At 45.9% G+C, this 17858-nt stretch overlaps 1 protein-coding gene across 1 annotated transcript in view; it reads left to right on the top strand.

Moving 5' to 3' along the window:
- Nucleotides 1-17858, top strand: part of MRC2 (mannose receptor C-type 2) — a 101819-nt gene that overhangs the window by 58116 nt on the left and 25845 nt on the right. The window contains exons 3-10 of the mRNA XM_020997570.2: nucleotides 1442-1615; nucleotides 2549-2713; nucleotides 4955-5068; nucleotides 7844-7990; nucleotides 13156-13344; nucleotides 14298-14452; nucleotides 14795-14902; nucleotides 16873-16988. Of these exons, the coding sequence (XP_020853229.1) occupies nucleotides 1442-1615; nucleotides 2549-2713; nucleotides 4955-5068; nucleotides 7844-7990; nucleotides 13156-13344; nucleotides 14298-14452; nucleotides 14795-14902; nucleotides 16873-16988 (1168 nt within the window). The remainder of the gene's footprint in view (nucleotides 1-1441; nucleotides 1616-2548; nucleotides 2714-4954; nucleotides 5069-7843; nucleotides 7991-13155; nucleotides 13345-14297; nucleotides 14453-14794; nucleotides 14903-16872; nucleotides 16989-17858) is intronic.

Raw genomic sequence — 17858 nt, 5'->3', positions numbered from 1 at the left:
GAGGATTCTTCTCTTGCTGCTGTGGGCTCTGGGGAGAGTCCCTTCTGTCCCCTACCGTTTCATTTTTCTAACAAAATTTTCCCTTCGTAGCACTTGACAAGTATTTCCCAAGTAATAATAGTTCACATTTATATAGCACTCTAAGGCTGGCAAAGCTTTTTTCATGTTATCTCATTTGATCCTGACAACAATCCTGTGTTATTAAATCGTTTCAGTCATGTCTGACCCTAATTGGGGTTTTCTTGGCAAAGATACTGCAGTGGTTTGCCATTTCCTTCTCCAACTCATTTTACAGATGAGGAAACTGAGGCAAACAGGATCCAGGGTCACACAGCTAGTAAATGTCAGAGGACAGATTTGAACTCAGGTATTCCTGACTGTAGGTCTGGTGCTTTATCTACTGTGCTGCTACCATAGGTACTATTGTTATTCACATTTTTCAGTTGAGGGAATCAAGGCTTAGAGAGGTTAAGCAATTAGCTCCCAGTCACACAGATGGTATCTTGAGTTGGGAACTAATCCCAATTGGAGCATTCTTTCCGCTATATTATACTGCTTTCCCAAAATGTTTTTTTATATCCATCTGATTTTATTCTTTCCTATGAGGTTAAAAAAAGCAAGTTTCATTTCCACTTTACAGATGAATAAATGGAGGCCCAGAATTGTTAGGTAACACACTGAGTTAGTGGCAGAGCTGAATCTGGGTCTCCTGAGCACCGGAACTCTCCCCACTAGGCAATCCTGCTCACTCCTTTCTTGGAAGACCATGTGGGTTCTGAAATAGGTGCCCTGGTTGGCAAACTTAGGGGAAGAGTATGGAAGAGAAAATGGGCCCCTTGGGCAGCAAGGCTAGAAAGGAGTTACCTTTCAGCTGTCTCTCATCTTGACCCTTCCTCATATCCACACCTGGCCATCTGTGTCTATATATGTAGGAAGGGAGCCTCTGTACACATTAGCTAGGTAGGAGTTGCTCTGGTCCTGGAGGGAACTGGGTGGTGAGAATTCTTTGTCTCTGAAGGTCCCTAGGCTAGATCCATGGGATGAGCCGGAAGGAGGAGGGTGGGTTAGGCCTTACGAATTCAGAGACCTCTAGCTTTTCATAGCCACAAGGAGAGGTACAGGAGGGTAAATCTGGAAGCTCTTTGGGGAAAACAGGGTCAGATCCTGTTTTCTTCCCTGACTCTGCTAGAGCTCCAAGGATGTGGAAGAAGGGGAGAAAAGACAGGTAAAAGCAGATCTTTCTTCTCTCTCCCCCACACTTCTTTCCCATCATCCCTTTGCTATCCAGAGTTCCTACTTGTGATGTGGTAGAGAATTGGGGGCAATGGGTTGGTCACTGACGCCCCCACTCCACTTGACTGTAGTGTAGGAGCCTAGGAAATGATTTTGGTGCCCTAATAATGAGCGCTTTGGCCCCTTTCCCCTCCCCCTCCCCCTACAGAGATCTACACAATACAAGGAAACTCCCATGGGAAGCCCTGCACCATCCCCTTTAAATATGACAATCAGTGGTTCCATGGGTGCACCAGTACTGGCAGAGAAGATGGGCACCTCTGGTGCGCCACCACCCAGGATTACGGCAAGGATGAGCGCTGGGGCTTCTGCCCCATTAAGAGTGAGTGTTGCCTCTGCCATCCCCACCCCTATCCCCAGGGTAAGGCACAAGGAAGTGGGGAAGGGCGATAGAGGGTAGGAAAAGGACCGAGGGCAGTGATTGATAAACTTGAAAATGAGGACTGGAAAGGTTAGAAGGGATCTGGGAGTATGTTGCGGAGACGGGGGGGTGCAGAAAAAAGTTTGAGGATCTAAGAAACCAGTAATGGAGAAAGATTTGCCCTGGTGGAATTTTAGGGCCCTGTATGAGATGTAGCTCTATCTTGTTAGTTTCCATCCCCGCCATCTATCTGGGTAGTGCCTCTTGACTTTGGAGATGGAATACGACAGGGATTCTTAATTTTTTTTTTTGACCATGGACCCCTTTGACGATCTGGTAAAGCTTGTGGCCTCGAAGAGGACCATGACATCAGGAAGATGATGCCATGAACTCACTCAAAGTGAGAACTTGGAAGACCTTAGCTTAAAAAGGCCAAGACCTCCCACTGCATGCTGGGCCATCTCCAGTTGTCTTGATGTATATTTAGCCACTAGACCCAGATGGCTCCGGAGGAGGAGAAAGTGAGGCTGGTGACTTTGCACAGCCCTCCCTCACTTAAATCCAATTTAATTGCAAGTCATGGCATCATCTTCCTGATGTCTTGGTCCTCTTAGAGAATGAAGGAAAAACTACAAAGCCTATGGAGCCTTTTCAGAGTAATATTTTTAAAGGTGTAAAGTAAAATACACAGGCTTACAAAGTGTTATATTGAGTGACATATGGTCATCAATATTTATCAACTTGAAAAAAATGTTCAGAACTTCTGGAATAGGAGGTTGAGGGTTAGTACATAGCTCCATGGGTACTCACAGCCGTGGTCACTTGTGGGGTCGGTCATTAGGCTGTGTCTTCTCAGAGCTCCCTCTACTCCCTCCCTCCCCACTGCTACTCCAGGTAACGACTGTGAGACTTTTTGGGATAAGGACCAGCTGACAAACAGCTGCTACCAGTTTAACTTCCAGTCTACGCTGTCCTGGAGGGAGGCCTGGGCCAGCTGTGAGCAGCAGGGAGCCGACCTGCTGAGCATCACTGAGATCCATGAGCAAACGTACATCAATGGTGAGTGAGGCCAGGAGGGGCAAGCCTGGTGTTTCCAAACTAGTGAACCCGGCTCTTCATAGGTTCTCCCCTTTCCTGCAAACACCCTAGCACTGCACATGGGGTTCAACAGCAAGCAGGGATATCCAGGAGGAGTTTTGATGGGCAAGAACTAAGGTGTAGTGGGGAGAAGTGCATTTGGGGTCTTTGGAGGGCTCCAGACAAGGGTGCGCTGGTAAATGTTACCTACCAGCTCTCCATGCAGAAAAAATATCCCCCCATATACTTTTAAGTTTAATCTTCATTATTAACATTTTCTCCATCACCTTCTTAAGTCAATTATTAATCAAACAAAGCCTAAATCAAGGCCTGATTTGTAGCATCTGCATATTTCTGGGGTGTTAAGGCTCATGCAGAAAATTTGGATGGCTACAGCATACTCCTGATACCGGAGAACGGCTCTCCTTTGTGTATGTGTAGGAGGATAAGAGAACCTCTGGGCTGTTGAAGGCAGATTGGTAGAGGAGAGAAGGGTGAGGTCCTCAGAGCCAGGGCTACTGTCATCTATTTATTTTAAATATATATTTTTAATTACACACTTCATGCATCAGTGGGCTGGATTTCAATGGTGTGTTAACTCCCTCTACCAATTGTAGATTGTAACCTGTCTATAATAATCGTAACAGGGGGACTGTACCTATAATTTCATTGGCATAGGGCAGTGGTTCTCACGGCATTGTCTGGGGATTGCTGGAAGTCCCCAAGATACTTTTCATAATAATATTAAGTTGTTCTAACTTCTAATATGGTAAAAATCAGTAGATATAACCTATATAAACAGAGGATATTTGGGGTCTTCAGTAAATTTAAGAGTATAAAGTGATCCTCAAAAAATTTTTTTAAAGTGTAAAGGGATCTTGAGACTAAAAAAATTTGAAAACTGCCAGTATAGTATGGGACATCTAGGTGGTGCAGTGGATAGAGTACCAGACCTGGCATCAGGAAGACCTGAGTTCAAATCTGTCCTCTGACACTTACTAGCTGTGTGACACTGGGCAAGTCATTTAATCCTGTTTGCCTCAGTTTCCTCATCTGTAAAATGAACTAGAGAAAGAAATGGCAAACCATACCAGCATCTTTGCCAAGAAAAACCCAAATGGGGTCATGAACAATCAGATATGACTGAACAACAACAATAAGTATAGGGAATTTCCACCTTCTGGTGTAGGTTGGTACCTTGTCTTCAGCTTATGTAGTTTTAGAGGGTTGCCTAGAACTCTGAGAGAGGTTAACTTGCCCAGTGTCCCACAGCTATGTCAGAGACAGGACTTGAACCCAGCTCTCTATCCATTGCTCTATGTCTCTCTAATAATTATGGTAGCCAGCATTTACATAGTGTTTTCAGGTTTGCCAAGTGCTTTACCTCCATTATCTCATTTGATCTGTGAGGAAGGTATTTTAGCGTAATGGAGAAGTTGTAGGGAATTGTTTGAGCTGAGAGGTTGGCTGAGGTGCCCGAAGTCCAGTAAGTGTCAGAGGTGACACTGGATCTCAGGCTTTCCTGATTCTAAGACCAGCACGCTGGCACACAGCTTCACTCACTTTACTGACGATCCACATAAAAAGAAACAATGAAATAAGCAGAAGAAACAAGAAAATCAGAAAAATATAGCCTCAAATTCTAAGCTGTCTTGCAGTTTGCCAAAAGAAATGTGCCAATATGCTGGCAAGCTTCAGCAATAATGTGCAGTGCAGGTAATAGTAGCAACAGTATGGAGAGGAAGCTGGACATAGTGGATAGGGTTGGCTGTGTGACCCTGGGTAAGTCACTTGATCTCTCAGTCCTCCCCAACAATTCTCTAAGAGTCTAAATTGAAGAACTGACACAGAATGATGCCTATGGGCATTGGTAGGAGGAGCTGCCCACATCAATGACCTCACAGGCCTGGACCAACCCCAAATGACCAGAAATACTAATAATAATGATAATAAATAATAACTACATCCATGATGCTGCTGATGATAATGGTGGTAATGTGGTTGGGATTCCTTTTGGAGTTTTCTTCCATTTGTGAACTTGGATTTTCTTTTTGGCTGTTTCCTTCCTAGAAGGATAATCTTTTCCCTGTTTCTGTATAGCCTTTGCATTTGGGACTTGTACATAGTAGGAACTTTTGTTGACATTAATTCCTGTTTCTTTTCCCCTACCCCCTTTCTTTCTCTCTTCCCACTTCCTTCTCCTTTCTTTTGCCTTGTGCCCAGGGCTGCTCACTGGCTATAGCTCTACCCTCTGGATTGGACTCAATGACCTGGACACCAATGGTGGCTGGCAGTGGTCTGACAACTCTCCCCTTAAGTATCTCAACTGGGAAAGCGGTAAGACTTCAGGCCTCCATATCCATCAGGCATGTAGGGCCCCCTGAATGCCAGAGAAAGTACCATTTCCTCCTTTCTTGTAAGGGGAGAACACTCTACTCTCTCTTTCATAAAGGCAATGACCTAAGGATAGAGAGGTATGGATGGGCAGCTAGGAGGTGTGGTGGATAGAGAGCTGGACCAGCAGTCAGGAAGAGCTAAGTTCAAATGTCACTTCAGACACTTTTTAACTGTGTCATCTGGGGATAAGTCACTTAATCTCTATCTGCCTTGGTTTCCTCATCTGTAAAACAGGAATACTAATAGCACCTGCTACACCAGGGTTATTGTGAAGATAAAATGAGGTAATATTTGCAAACCTTAAATCATTATATTAATACTAGCTATAATTGGGGCTGTCAAAGGAGAGGAAGTGAAACCCATGGTCTGGCCCTGTTGTCAGAGAAGAAGAAATACGGCAGGAGGACACGTCTTCTTCCCCCTCTGCCTTTCCCATCTTTTGCCCTTGCACCCCAAAGTCCTTCCACTGCGGTTTAAGTCAGTGCTTCTTAAACTGTGGGTCATGACCCCATATGGAGTCGAGAAAAGTTTGGCAACATTAAAAGGTTTCTGAATGTGCAACGACCAAGAATGAACTAAAAATCAAATGCTTAATGAGTCTGAGGTGTTTCTGGCAGTGCTTGTCCGTGTTGCATCTGGCAACTTCACTGTAGCCTGCGTCCTGAACACACTGCACTGCTCATGCCCTCAACAATGAACTTGGCTGAAATGCGGAAAGGGGTTGTGAGTGGAAAAAGTTTAAGAAGCCCTAGTTTAAGCCAGCTCTCCTGAATCTCAGCTCAGAGCTTTACCCGCTAGGTAACTTGTCGCCTGACTCCTTTCCTTGGCACTTATATGGGTAGCTGATTTTCAGAGAGAATGGGCTTTTGGAAGGGTTTGCCCTACAGACATCTCCCTGCCTGGTCCTTCTCTTTTTACTCACCTGCTAGCCTGTGATGTTCTGGGGTGGGGAGATTCTGGTGAAGAGCCATAGCAATGCCAAATAAGACACTGACCCATTTCTTCCCCTGTTGTTGTTCTAACAATTAATATCTGGGCCTTGTTTGCTGGTGGCCAAGTCTCTAGGCTGTCCCATCAAGCCTTCTTTAATCTCCTAAAAGAAGCCCAGTGGCTCACTCTTTCTAACCCATGTGTCTTTCCTCCATGGTCTGATTGATGGGATCACAGATTTAGAACAGGGAGGGACCTGAGAGGTCATTGAGCCTAATTCCAAATGAATTTTGAGAAGACAACAATTTAACAACTCATTTATATAGCCTTTTAAGGTCATGGGATTATGGGGCTAGAGCTGTTTAGGACCTTAGAGGTCATCCAATCCAAAACCCTTATTTTAAAGAAAAGGAAACTGAGTCCATGAGAAATGACTCGTCTAAGGTCATGCAGGTAGTGTCAGAGACAGGGCTTGAATTTAGGTCTTTTAAATCCAAAGCTTCTTGACATGGGGGTCACTACATCCTTAGGCCTGCTAATGCCTTTAGTCCCAGCCTCCAACGTGGGACAACCTTGTGTCACCAGCCTGGAGGAGGAATTGGCAGGGGGAGCAATGTGTATTCTGTAGGGTTGGTTTAGGGAATAAGAAGATGCCCTAAAAAGGCACTGAATCTAGTAGCTGTACTCTTCAGGACTCACGAGCAGGTGGGCCTAAGTTGGTTTGGGGGGAACTATCACTCTCCCTTCTATTCCTTAACTTAAAGATATGGAGTCTGATGATGATGGGGTTGGCAGGGAGGTGAGTGAGAAGGGGAGGCTCTCATGGATTTAGAGTGAAAGGTATGAGCTCTTCCCTTCCTGGGGGAATTTCTCTCCCCCTCTCTCTCTTCTTCCTTCTCCTTCCTCTCTCCCTCCCTTCCATCCCCTCTCCCTCCCTTCTCCCTCCTCTTTTCTTCTTCTTCTTCTTCTTCTTCTTCTTCTTCTTCTTCTTCTTCTTCTTCTTCTTCTTCTTCTTCTTCTTCTTCTTCTTCTTCTTCTTCTCCTTCTCTCCTCCTCCTCCTCCTCCTCCTCCTCCTCCTCCTCCTCCTCCTCCTCCTCCTCCTCCTTCTTCTTCTTCTTCTTCTTCTTCTTCTTCTTCTTCTTCTTCTTCTTCTTCTTCTTCTTCTTCTCCTTCTCCTTCTCCTTCTCCTTCTCCTTCTCCTTCTCCTTCTCCTTCTCCTCCTCCTCCTCCTTCTCTGTTTCCCTTCTTCTTTCTTCTTTCTTCTCACTCTCTTCTTCCCTCTCTCCCTCCCTTCCATCCCCTCTCCCTCCCTTCTCCCTCCTCTTTTCTTCTTCTTCTTCTCTTCTTCTTCTTCTTCTTCTTCTTCTTCTTCTTCTTCTTCTTCTTCTTCTTCTTCTCCTTCTTCTTCTTCTTCTTCTTCTTCTTCTCCTTCTTCTTCTCCTTCTCCTTCTTCTCCTCCTCCTTCTCCTTCTTCTTCTCCTTCTCCTTCTTCTCCTTCTCCTCCTCCTCCTCCTCCTCCTCCTTCTCCTCCTCCATCTCTGTCTCCCTTCTTCTCACTCTCTTCTTCCCTCTCTCCCTCCCTTCCATCCCCTCTCCCTCCCTTCTCCCTCCTCTTTTCTTCTTCTCCTTCTTCTCCTTCTCCTTCTTCTTCTTCTTCTCCTCCTCCTCCTCCTCCTCCATCTCTGTCTCCCTTCTTCTTTCTTCTTCTCACTCTCTTCCTCCCTCTCTCCCTCCTTTCCTCCATCTTTCCTCTATGTCTCTTTGTGTCATTCTCTCTCTCACAGATCAGCCAGACAACCCCAGTGAGGAGAACTGCGGGGTGATCCGGACAGAGTCATCTGGCGGCTGGCAGAACCGGGACTGCAGTATTGCTCTGCCCTATGTCTGTAAGAAAAAGCCCAATGCTACTTTGGAGACCTCCCTACAGCCTGGTGAGCATGGACTTAAGAGGAAGGAAAGGGCTGGGGCAGCAATGGCACCTCCCAGGGAATGGTCGAGGTGGTGTTGGGCCAGTGCCCCCAGCTGACCGTATCTCTGCTTTCCCTGAGCTCTGGGTCTATCTGTGCCCCTCCTTCTGAGGGCTCTGGGGCTTGGCCTGTCTTACTGACACTGCCACATCCAGCCCCTGTGGGCAACACCGAATAAATGAATGAATGAATGAATTAAAAAGCATTCTATGCATGTCTCAAGGGTGGAAAAATCCATTATTAACTTGGTTCAACTGGCAATGGAATTTTTCCAAAAGAACTTTCATATTAGAAAACAAAGGAGGAAAAAACCACACACACAGGCATAGAAGTTAGTATATTTTCTAGAGAACAGATTTCCAATCCTACATTAATCTGCTAGTGTTATGATCTCTCTCCTGACCATATCAGTGTCCCATCCCCTAATGCCTCCCCTGAAACAGCAAGGACAGAGGTAGCAGCATCAGCACCCATATCCCTCCTGATTCTCTTTCCTATTCTCCCCTCATTCAATGCTTTTCCCTCCTTTCCAGTGATTGGAACTGACCTCCTGTGGTCTCCTATCTCCTTCCCTTTTCAGGCTCTTTCTCCCCAATTTAATGGCTAGTCAAAGATTGAGTTGGCTAACGCAGGGTAAAGGGGCTCCTGGTCCCCAGCTTCCTTTCCTCTCTCCCAGCTCTCTTTGGGGCCCAAGATAGATTTGGGTTTTCCCTACTTCTTTCTCTTATAAGACCCTCCATCCTCTCTGTTTCCAAATCTTATATGTCATTTGGGCCCTTCTGTGGCCCTGATGATGAGGAAGTTACTTCTCTGTGGGGATCTTAAGGATTCTCCCCTCATGGACGATGTAGTTGCCATCACCACTTCCCCGGGAACCCTAGAAGTCTTGCTCTTAAGCCTGCCCTATTCTCTCAGTTTTTTCACCTTATGCTCTAATCCAGGGTCTGGGACCTAAGAATTGCATCTGTTGTCATCGACGTCATCATCATCATCATCATCATTATCATCATCATCATCACTGACATTTCTAGAGGAGGGTTTTCAAAGCACTTTGTGTACATCATCTTATACATGCACCTCTCTCTATATAGACTTTAAGGTTTAGAAAGTGCTTGCCTTGAAATAGTCCTGGAAGGTCTGTAGTACGGTGGAAAGAGCACAGATGCTAGAATAAAAGGTCCTGAGTTCAAATTCCCCCTTTATCTCTTACTACTTCTATGAAACTGAGTAAGTCACTTATCTTGCCTGGGTTTCACTTTCCTCATCTGTAAAAAGAGGGAGTTGGACTAGATATTTTCAGAGAGTGCTTCCAGCAATAGATCTATGAGCTATAAGTAAGTATCAGAATTGGAAGCTGAGACTTAAAGATCTATTGATCAGCCTCCATTTACCTTGTCTATAGCTGGTTTGCATGTTGTCTCCCCCATTAGACTGTGCTCTCCTTGAGATCAAGGATTGTCTTTTGCCTTTCTTTGTATCCCCAGCACTTACGATAGTGCCTGGCACATAGTAGGCATTTAATAAAAGTTTACTGACTGCCTGTCTAGAATTTAAATAATATGTGGTTGCAAAGTTAATCCTGGGGCAGCTAGGTGGTGCAGTAGATAGAGCACCGGCCCTGAAGTCAGGAGGACCTGAGTTCAAATCCAGCCTCAGACCAAACACTTGACACTTATTAGCTGTGTGACCCTGGGCAAGTCACTTAACCCCAATTACCTAAAAACAAACAAACAAACAAAAAACCAAAGTTAATCCTGTCAGAGCCAGGATTCAAATCCAGTTATCAGCAAAAGAAAGAAACAAAAAAACCCCTTCTTAACAATTAGAGTTGTCCAAAATGTGGAATGGGATACCCTGGGGTTGTTGTTGGGGTGGGGGTTGTGAGTTGCCCTTTACTGATGCCAAAAAGAGGGGCAACAAGGTGGCACTGGGTGGAAGAGTGCTAGGCCTGGAGTCAGGAAAACTCATCTTCCTGAGTTCAAATCTAGCCTTAGACACTTACTAGCTGTGTGACCCTGGGCAAGTCACTTAAACTCAGTTTCCCCATCTGTAGAATGCGCCAGAGAAGGAAATGGCAAACTCCTTCAGTATATTTGCCAAGAAAACTCCAAATGGAGTCACGAAGGGTCGGACATAACTGAAAATGACTGAACAACAACAAAGAGTCCTGACTCCGTCTGGGCACACAGCCCTCAGACCTGCTGAATTTTGTCCAAGAGAAATAGTGTAGGTGATTTTGTGAAATCCTATTTCTTCATCCTCCCTTCACATTCTGTCTTTCTTATCACCCTTTGCCATTCATTTGGCTTCTTCCTGCCTTGTCTCTTCCTTCCTTCTTTCAATCAAGGTGTCTTATGCTCCAGGCATCAGTGGAGACCTGCCTCCCTCTGAGCACCTCACATCCCTAAGCCCTGCCCATTGCTTCAAACAGACCTAAATGCAAAGAAACTGGGAGGAAAGAATGACCCAGTCAGGAATGAGAGAGAGAGAGAGAGAGAGAGAGAGAGAGAGAGAGAGAGAGAGAAGAGAGAGAGAGAGAGAGATAGTGGGAGTGTGTGTGTGTGTGTGTGTGTGTGTGTGTGTGTGTGTGTGTGTGTGAGAGAGAGAGAGAGAGAGAGAGAGAGGAGCCTGATTAAGGTGGAAAGATGACATCATATCTGACCAATCAGAAAAGCTCCCCAGCCCCCAACCCCATATGATAATTCCTGGATCTTGCAAAGTTATTCTGTCTGTAGGATACACCCAAAACCTCAGCCTGTATAATCTTGAGCTGCCTGTTTTCTATGCTTCGGGGCTGGGGTGGACTGGAGAGAGGGTGAAGCAGGGTGGTTGCCTCTGTTTCTAGCTGGGAATCTCCTGTTTTCTATCTTTCTCAGGCTCCTTGCCTCACCATAACCTGACCAGGCCCATCTCTCTCTCCTCTCAACATAAGCCTTCTTAGAATTTATCTTCCTTTATCTTCCCATCTTGATCTGACAGGGACCACTTAAAGTCAATTTTAAACGTCCCAGTTTCAGTGGACCTTAGAGTCAGGAGAGGGATTTCTGTGTGTGTGTGTGTGTGTGTGTGTGGTGTGTGTGTGTGTGTGTGTGTGTGTATGTACACACACATGCACACGTGCATGCATTATAAAGTAGAAGATGTTATATTGAATAATCAGAGTGGGTTGAAATGAATCTAGAATCTAGAATTAAGCTTCCTGGAGGAGGTGGGCTAGCAGGGAGGGATATCTTAACATGGTGTGAAGTACTAAGTAAATTCTCTACTTTGACCCTGGGCAAGTAAATCAACTTTTGTTTGCCTCAGTTTCCTCATCTGTAAAATGGGGATGATAATAACACCTACCTCCCAGGGTTGTTAGGAGGATAAAATGAGATAATATGTGAAAGGGCTTAGTACAGTGCCTGGTATGTAAAAAGGTGCTTAACAGAAATACTTTTTCTCCTATTCTCCTGGGCCCTCTGCTCTTCTCTGTTCACACTCACTCTTGATGAACTCATTGGCTGTAATGCATTCAGTTATCATGTCAATCAACCGACAAGCATCTATTAAGTGCTTCCTGTATGCCAGGCACCACAGGGGCCGAGTGCTGGGGCCACAAAGAGAAGACCAACATAGTCCCTGCCCTCAAGGAGGTGACATTCTAATAAATGAGGCTGGGACGGGAGAAGCTCTGCACAGAGAGGCACGTACACGACTCACAGGAAGCAGACATAAGTTTTCCTTGAATGAGACTGCGCAGTCTTGTTGATTCTGCCTGTGCACCACCTCTTGTACCTGTCCCCTTCTTTCCGCTCACACAGCCATCATGCCAGTCCAGGCTCTCATTGCTCCTTGCTTGTATTTATTGCAGTGACCTTTGAACTGGTCTTTTTTAAAAAATTAATTTATTTTGAGTTATCAACCATCACTTCCATAAGCTTTTGAGTTTTAAATTTTTCTCCCCCTCCCTCCCCAGACAGCTCTCAATCTTATACAGGCTATACATATACATTCCTATTAATAGATGTTGTAAGTAAGAATTAGAACCAATAGGAGGAACCACCAGAAAAAGGAAACAAAACACAACAGAAGGAAAAAAAAAAGAGCGAACAGTATGCTTTGATCTGCATTCAAACTCCATAGTTCTTTCTTTGGATGTGGATAGCATTTTCCATCATGAGGTCTTTGGAGATGTCTTAGAGCCTTGCATTGCTGGGAAGGATTAAGTCTATCCCTATCAGTCACTGCGCAACGTGGCTGTTACTGTAGAACAGTACAGTTCTGCTCCAGGTTCTGCTCACTTCACTCAGCATCAGACCATACAAGTCTTTCCAGGTTTTTCTGAAGGCTTCCTTGAACTGGTCTTCTTTAAGGCTCTTCCTTCTCCAATCCTTCTTCTGGGTGGTCATCCAAGTGAGAGTCCTCTAGCTCAAGTCTGACTGTATTACTCCTTTACTTATTAGACTCTGACCCCAGTGACTCCCTGTTACTTGGGATCAGATGCAAATTTCTGTTCAGCATTTGAAGGCCTTCACAGTCTGGCTCCATCCTATCTTTCCAGCTTTATTAAACATTATTATATTATATATCATATCATATAACATATGATATTATATTATACATTACTCTCCTTTATGCACACTACAGTACAGACAGCCAAAGGGGTCCATGACACAAAAAAGTCTAAGACCCTCTGCTCTACGTAGATTGTATACAAATACATACAAAGTAAATTTTGGGAGGTGGGGAATAGGACACTATCACCGGATAAGTAAAGGCTTTATGTAAAAGATACTCTTTGAGCATGGTTTTGAAAGGGATTTTAGGAGGATGAAGTACATTCCAGGCCGCTAGTACAAAACTATTATTTCCCGTGTACTCTGTTGCCTCTCATCCTTGGCTTTAAAGATTCATTCATTCATTCATTTATCCAATAAACAAACATTTGTGAAGAACCTACTATGTGTCAGGTGCTGGGCTAAGTGCTGGGGGTACAAAAAGAGGCAAATGACAGTCTCTGCCCTCAGGAATAATTATGGAGTTTTTTTGTTTTCTTGATTAAGTGATGAGAGGATCTTGGCAATCCATCTTCAGGAGTGGGATGAGGAGCGCTAGCGTACATGCTTCCCTCTCCTTTGTCCTTGCAGACTCCTGGACTGGTGTAAAGGTCGAATGTGAGCCGAGTTGGCGGCCCTTCCAATCCCATTGCTACCGATTGTTGCAAGAGAAACGGAGCTGGCATGAGTCCAAGAAGGCATGTCTGAGGGGGGGTGGGGACCTGCTCAGCATCCACAGTCTGGCAGAGCTTGAGTTCATCACCAAGCAGATAAAACAAGGTGAGTAGTCCACCACCTCCCCCTTCCCTGCACCCTAGTCAACTCATCTCAAATGTGCCAGAATTACTGAACACATCCTACATCCTGATCCCTGCGCCTGTACCCACCAGTCCACTTATCCTGAATGTCCAAAGATCCCTGCCCCTGCCTCCCTTACTCCCATCAGCCTACTTATCCGAAATTCCTCAAGATTCCTATACACATTCTAGACCTACTTTTATTCTCCCTTCCCCCCCCTTTTTTTTTTTTTGGCAAAGTGGGCCTCAGAGGCAGGGTGGGAGACAGGGGATCTTATAGAACAGGGATTCTTAACCTTGTATCCATGGGATAGCTAATAGATTTCGTGGAGTCTGCAAATTTATTTTTAACTTTTAATAACCATATTTCAATATAATTGGTTTCCTTTATAATCCTATTTATTTTATTTTACACATTTAAAAATGCTTCTAAGAAAGGGTCTGTAGGCTTTACCAGACTTCCACAGGGGTCCATGACATAAGAAAGGTTGCAAATCCCTGCTCTGGTTACCAGATCAGGGTAAACTCTACTTCATCTCATTCCCTGGCCCAACCCAGGAAGAACCATAGACTTAAGAACCATAGAATGTTAGAGACGGATCTCAGACAAACTCTCTCATGTTATAGAAGAGGAGCCTGAAACCCAGAGAGAGGATTATGACTTGCCAGAGGTCACACAGGTAGCAGCACAGCCAAGAGTGGCATTCAAATCTCCTCACTTTCAGGCCTGGGCTCATCTTTATTCCATTGGCATTTACTTCAGATCAATTTCCACTGAGGTCCATGGGGATCCTATTTGGCCTCTGCCTGTTCCATGCTCTTTCAGGGTGACCAGTCCCTGAGAGGGCTAACCACTCTCCCCACCCTCTTCATTGCCCATTCCTCCCCCATTGCTCCTCCGTTCCCTCCCTGACTCACTTCTTCCCACCGGGGCAGAGGTGGAAGAGCTATGGATTGGTCTGAATGACCTGAAGCTGCAGATGAACTTTGAGTGGTCAGATGGGAGTCTGGTACAGTTCACCCACTGGCACCCCTTTGAACCCAACAACTTCCGAGACAGCCTAGAGGACTGCGTCACCATCTGGGGACCGGTGAGACTTCTCCCATCCCCTCCTACCAACACGCATCTCTCACAGAATTAGGAACTGGGCCCACACAGTAAATGGCAGAGTCAGAATCAAGCCCAGGTCTCTTGACCCCTGGTTCTAGGCTCTTGTATAAGTAATGGGAAGAATACTGTGGGTTCTACTAATACTGACCACTAGGAAACGGCCTTCAGATAGAGGAGTTGATAAAGGTATACACACAGTACTCTTAAGTACAGTGGGATACACAGTCAAGCCTAGAGCCAAGGGCCTCTGGGGCTATGGGAGAGCCTGGAGGAAGTGTGGAGGATCAGGCTAAGCTGTATGCTATCTCCCACCATCTTCTAGGAGGGACGCTGGAATGATAGCCCCTGCAACCAGTCACTGCCATCCATTTGCAAGAAGGCAGGCCAGGTTAGCTTGGAGACAGCAGAGGAAGATCATGGATGCCGCAAGGTGAGGATGGTCCTGGAGTAACCTCTGGGGATGAATCTAACTCAGGAAAGGTCTTTGAAGTGGGGGTTGAGGGAGGGGAAAGAGAATCTTGTAGCATTTCACTAGATTATTCCCACTCTCTGATCACATCTAATGCACAAGGGGTGACTATTGCAAGGGTAAGAAAGGCAGAGGTTATATTCCCTGGGGCTATGGGCTTCCCTTCATTTCTCTGTCTTCTTTCTATACATCACTCACTCAAGTGCAAGTAACTATCTCCAGGGGGACTGATAGGTGATACCCTAATTTCTGTGGAGGCCCTCTCTTCCTTCCACACTGGGAGAAGGCACAGAGAATGAAGAAGGGGATGGGTGCAAAGAAGGTACAACTGAGGGGGGCAGTACCCTCTCACTGGGGACAAACATAAAGGCCCTGCCAATGCCATCTGAATTCAGACTGATGAGATGGACTTTTCAGCATTTCTGCCCATCCCCAGTCTCTGGTCTTCCAGGCTCCTCCTTTCCCCCATCACCATGGGTGGGTCCAGCCAAGGGGGAGGAGTGAGGGAGGGTGGGATGCAGAAAGAGGGAGAGCCAGCAGCCAAGGCTCTGGGGCCTCTTATAAAGAAAACTTTGTGGGGTTTTGGCCACAGGAGGCTCCATCTGCCGGAACTAGAGGCCACATTCCTCCCCAGCTGGCTCCCCAGTGCCAGCTTGGCGGCTCACTCTGTTTTTCTTTGCATTATGAGAGAGAGAGAGAGAGAGAGAGAGAGAGAGAGAGAGAGAGAGAGAGAGAGAGAGAGAGAGAGAGAGAAAGAGAGAGAGAGAGAGAATCCCTCTTCCTATTCCCTACTTCACTCAAAGTTGCAGACAAAGAACAGGTCCTGACTTGGGATAGTGAGAAGTGGAACAGAAGGATGTAGTGTTGGGAGTGTCAGGAATGAGGGGAAGTGGGCCATAGGAGTGAGGGGGTGCACTCTAGCCATGGTCTCTCCCACCCACAGTCTTCTAGCCCTAGTAGCTTTACTCTAGGGTGGGGAGAGATTTAACTCTTATCCTGCTAAACTCTTACAGCCAGATTGTCTTGGCCACTAAACCACCCTGGAACTGGGGCTATAGACTCATTTTTTCATGTGTGTGCAGTGAGGATGTTAACCCTTCTCATCCAGGGTGACCTAAGGCAGTCATAGGGAGAGCTGAGTGTTCTGATTCTAGGAAGCTCCTAACTGGCCCCCCTCTCAAGATCTCAGCAGACACCCAGCTTGTCCACATAGCTTCCCCTCCATCAGGGCACCCTGCACCATCAGGCCCCCACTTTCTTCACTTATACTCCATCATGTAACAGAAGGTCATCTACATAGTTTTGTGATTTCCCTACTTACCCTGGTCCCTCTCAAGGTCCCATATTATCAGCCCCCAATCCACCCCTGAGACAGCAAAGAGAGAGGAGGCAGTATTCCCTGTTGTTGTTGTTGACCCCATTTGGGATTTTCTTGGCAAAGATACTGGAGTGGTTTGCCATTTCCTTCTCCAGCTCATTTTACAGATGAGAAAACTGAGGCAAACAGAGTTAAGTGACTTGCCCAGGGTCGCACAGCTAGTAGGTATCTGAGGCTAGTTTTGAACTCAGGAAGAAGAGTCTTCCTGATTCCACGCCTGGCAGTCTATTTACTATGTCACCTTCCTATTCTCTTTATTTTCTGTTTCTTACTCTTACCTACGAATTGCTCTCTGGCCTCCCATCTTCACCTCATGACCCTCTCTCCCTATGATGTCCTGTTCCTCTAACATCGGGTTTCATTTAGAGCTCTATTTCCCTTTTTCTCTTCTCCCCCAGGGCAGTGTCATGGGCCAGGAGAAGGCTTTATGGGGCCCAGACTCTACTTTAACCATCCTTCCCTGTGTGCTGTGTATGTCCCATAGGAAGAGGGCCACAAACAGCAGGCACTTCTTTAGACCCAACTTTCTTGCCTTTTTCCTCTTCCTGATTAGGGTTGGACCTGGCATAGCCCCTCTTGCTATTGGCTGGGAGAAGATTATGTCACCTACAGTGAAGCCCGCCGGATGTGTATGGACCAAGGTGCTACCTTGGTCACCATCACCAACAGGTGCGGGGCATAATGAGAGAGAGGGAGAGCTTTGGGACTTCCTTACTCGATTAGTCATTTCAGTCATGTCTGACTCTTTGTGACCCCATCTGGGGTTTTCTTGGCAAAGACACTGCAGTGGTTTGCTATTTCCTTCTGTAGCTCATTTTGCAGTTGAGGAAACAGAGGTGAACAGGGTTAAATGACTTGCCCAGAGTCATATAGCTAGTAAGTGTCTGAGGCCAAATTTGAAATCACAAAGATATGTCTTCCTGACTCCAGGCTTGGCATTCTATCCACTGTGCCACGTAGCTGACCAAGTCCCTAGTGTCCTGTCCACAGCTCCTCCTAGACATTCTCCTGGTGTCATTAAATGGGAGCAGAGCCCTGCCAAGGCCCAGGCTTCTACTGAGTGGAAACAAAAGTAGAGGCGTGTTTGGCCTCAGGCCCCATCCCTTCCCGTGCCATCTCAGGGTCCCTGGAAGGGTGCATGCATTTCTGGACAGACAGGATCACAAAACTGATGAAACATTCATTTTGACAGCCTCCCTGCCTATGTTCCTTCCAGCTCATGGCTGAGGTTTCAAGGGCCTGTGGTTGGTTTCTTCTCTACTGTCAGATTTTAGAGCAGGGAGAAACTTTAAGAGAGAATTTGAGCACCTACCCTTCCCCACCTACCCCACCCTATTCCACCCTACTCCACCACAAGTTGGGTTAGCCCCCTTCAAGTCTGAGAAGAGTCATGAGGGAAACTGTCTAGGATAGAGAAAGTGTTTTTGTGTGTTTTTCTTTCCTTTCAGGCTGGATGAGAAAAGAAAGACATGGAATCATCTATTAATCCATTAATAATTATCATTCCCATTCGTGTTAGAACCAAGAAACCTTTTTCTG

The sequence above is a fragment of the Phascolarctos cinereus genome, unplaced genomic scaffold (assembly GCF_003287225.1).
Source record: "Phascolarctos cinereus isolate Bilbo 61053 unplaced genomic scaffold, phaCin_HiC Scaffold_5;HRSCAF=322, whole genome shotgun sequence".
Taxonomy (NCBI): Eukaryota; Metazoa; Chordata; class Mammalia; order Diprotodontia; family Phascolarctidae; genus Phascolarctos; species Phascolarctos cinereus.
The sequence above is the reverse complement of the archived record's forward strand: the minus strand, read 5'-3'. Positions and strand labels throughout refer to the sequence as shown.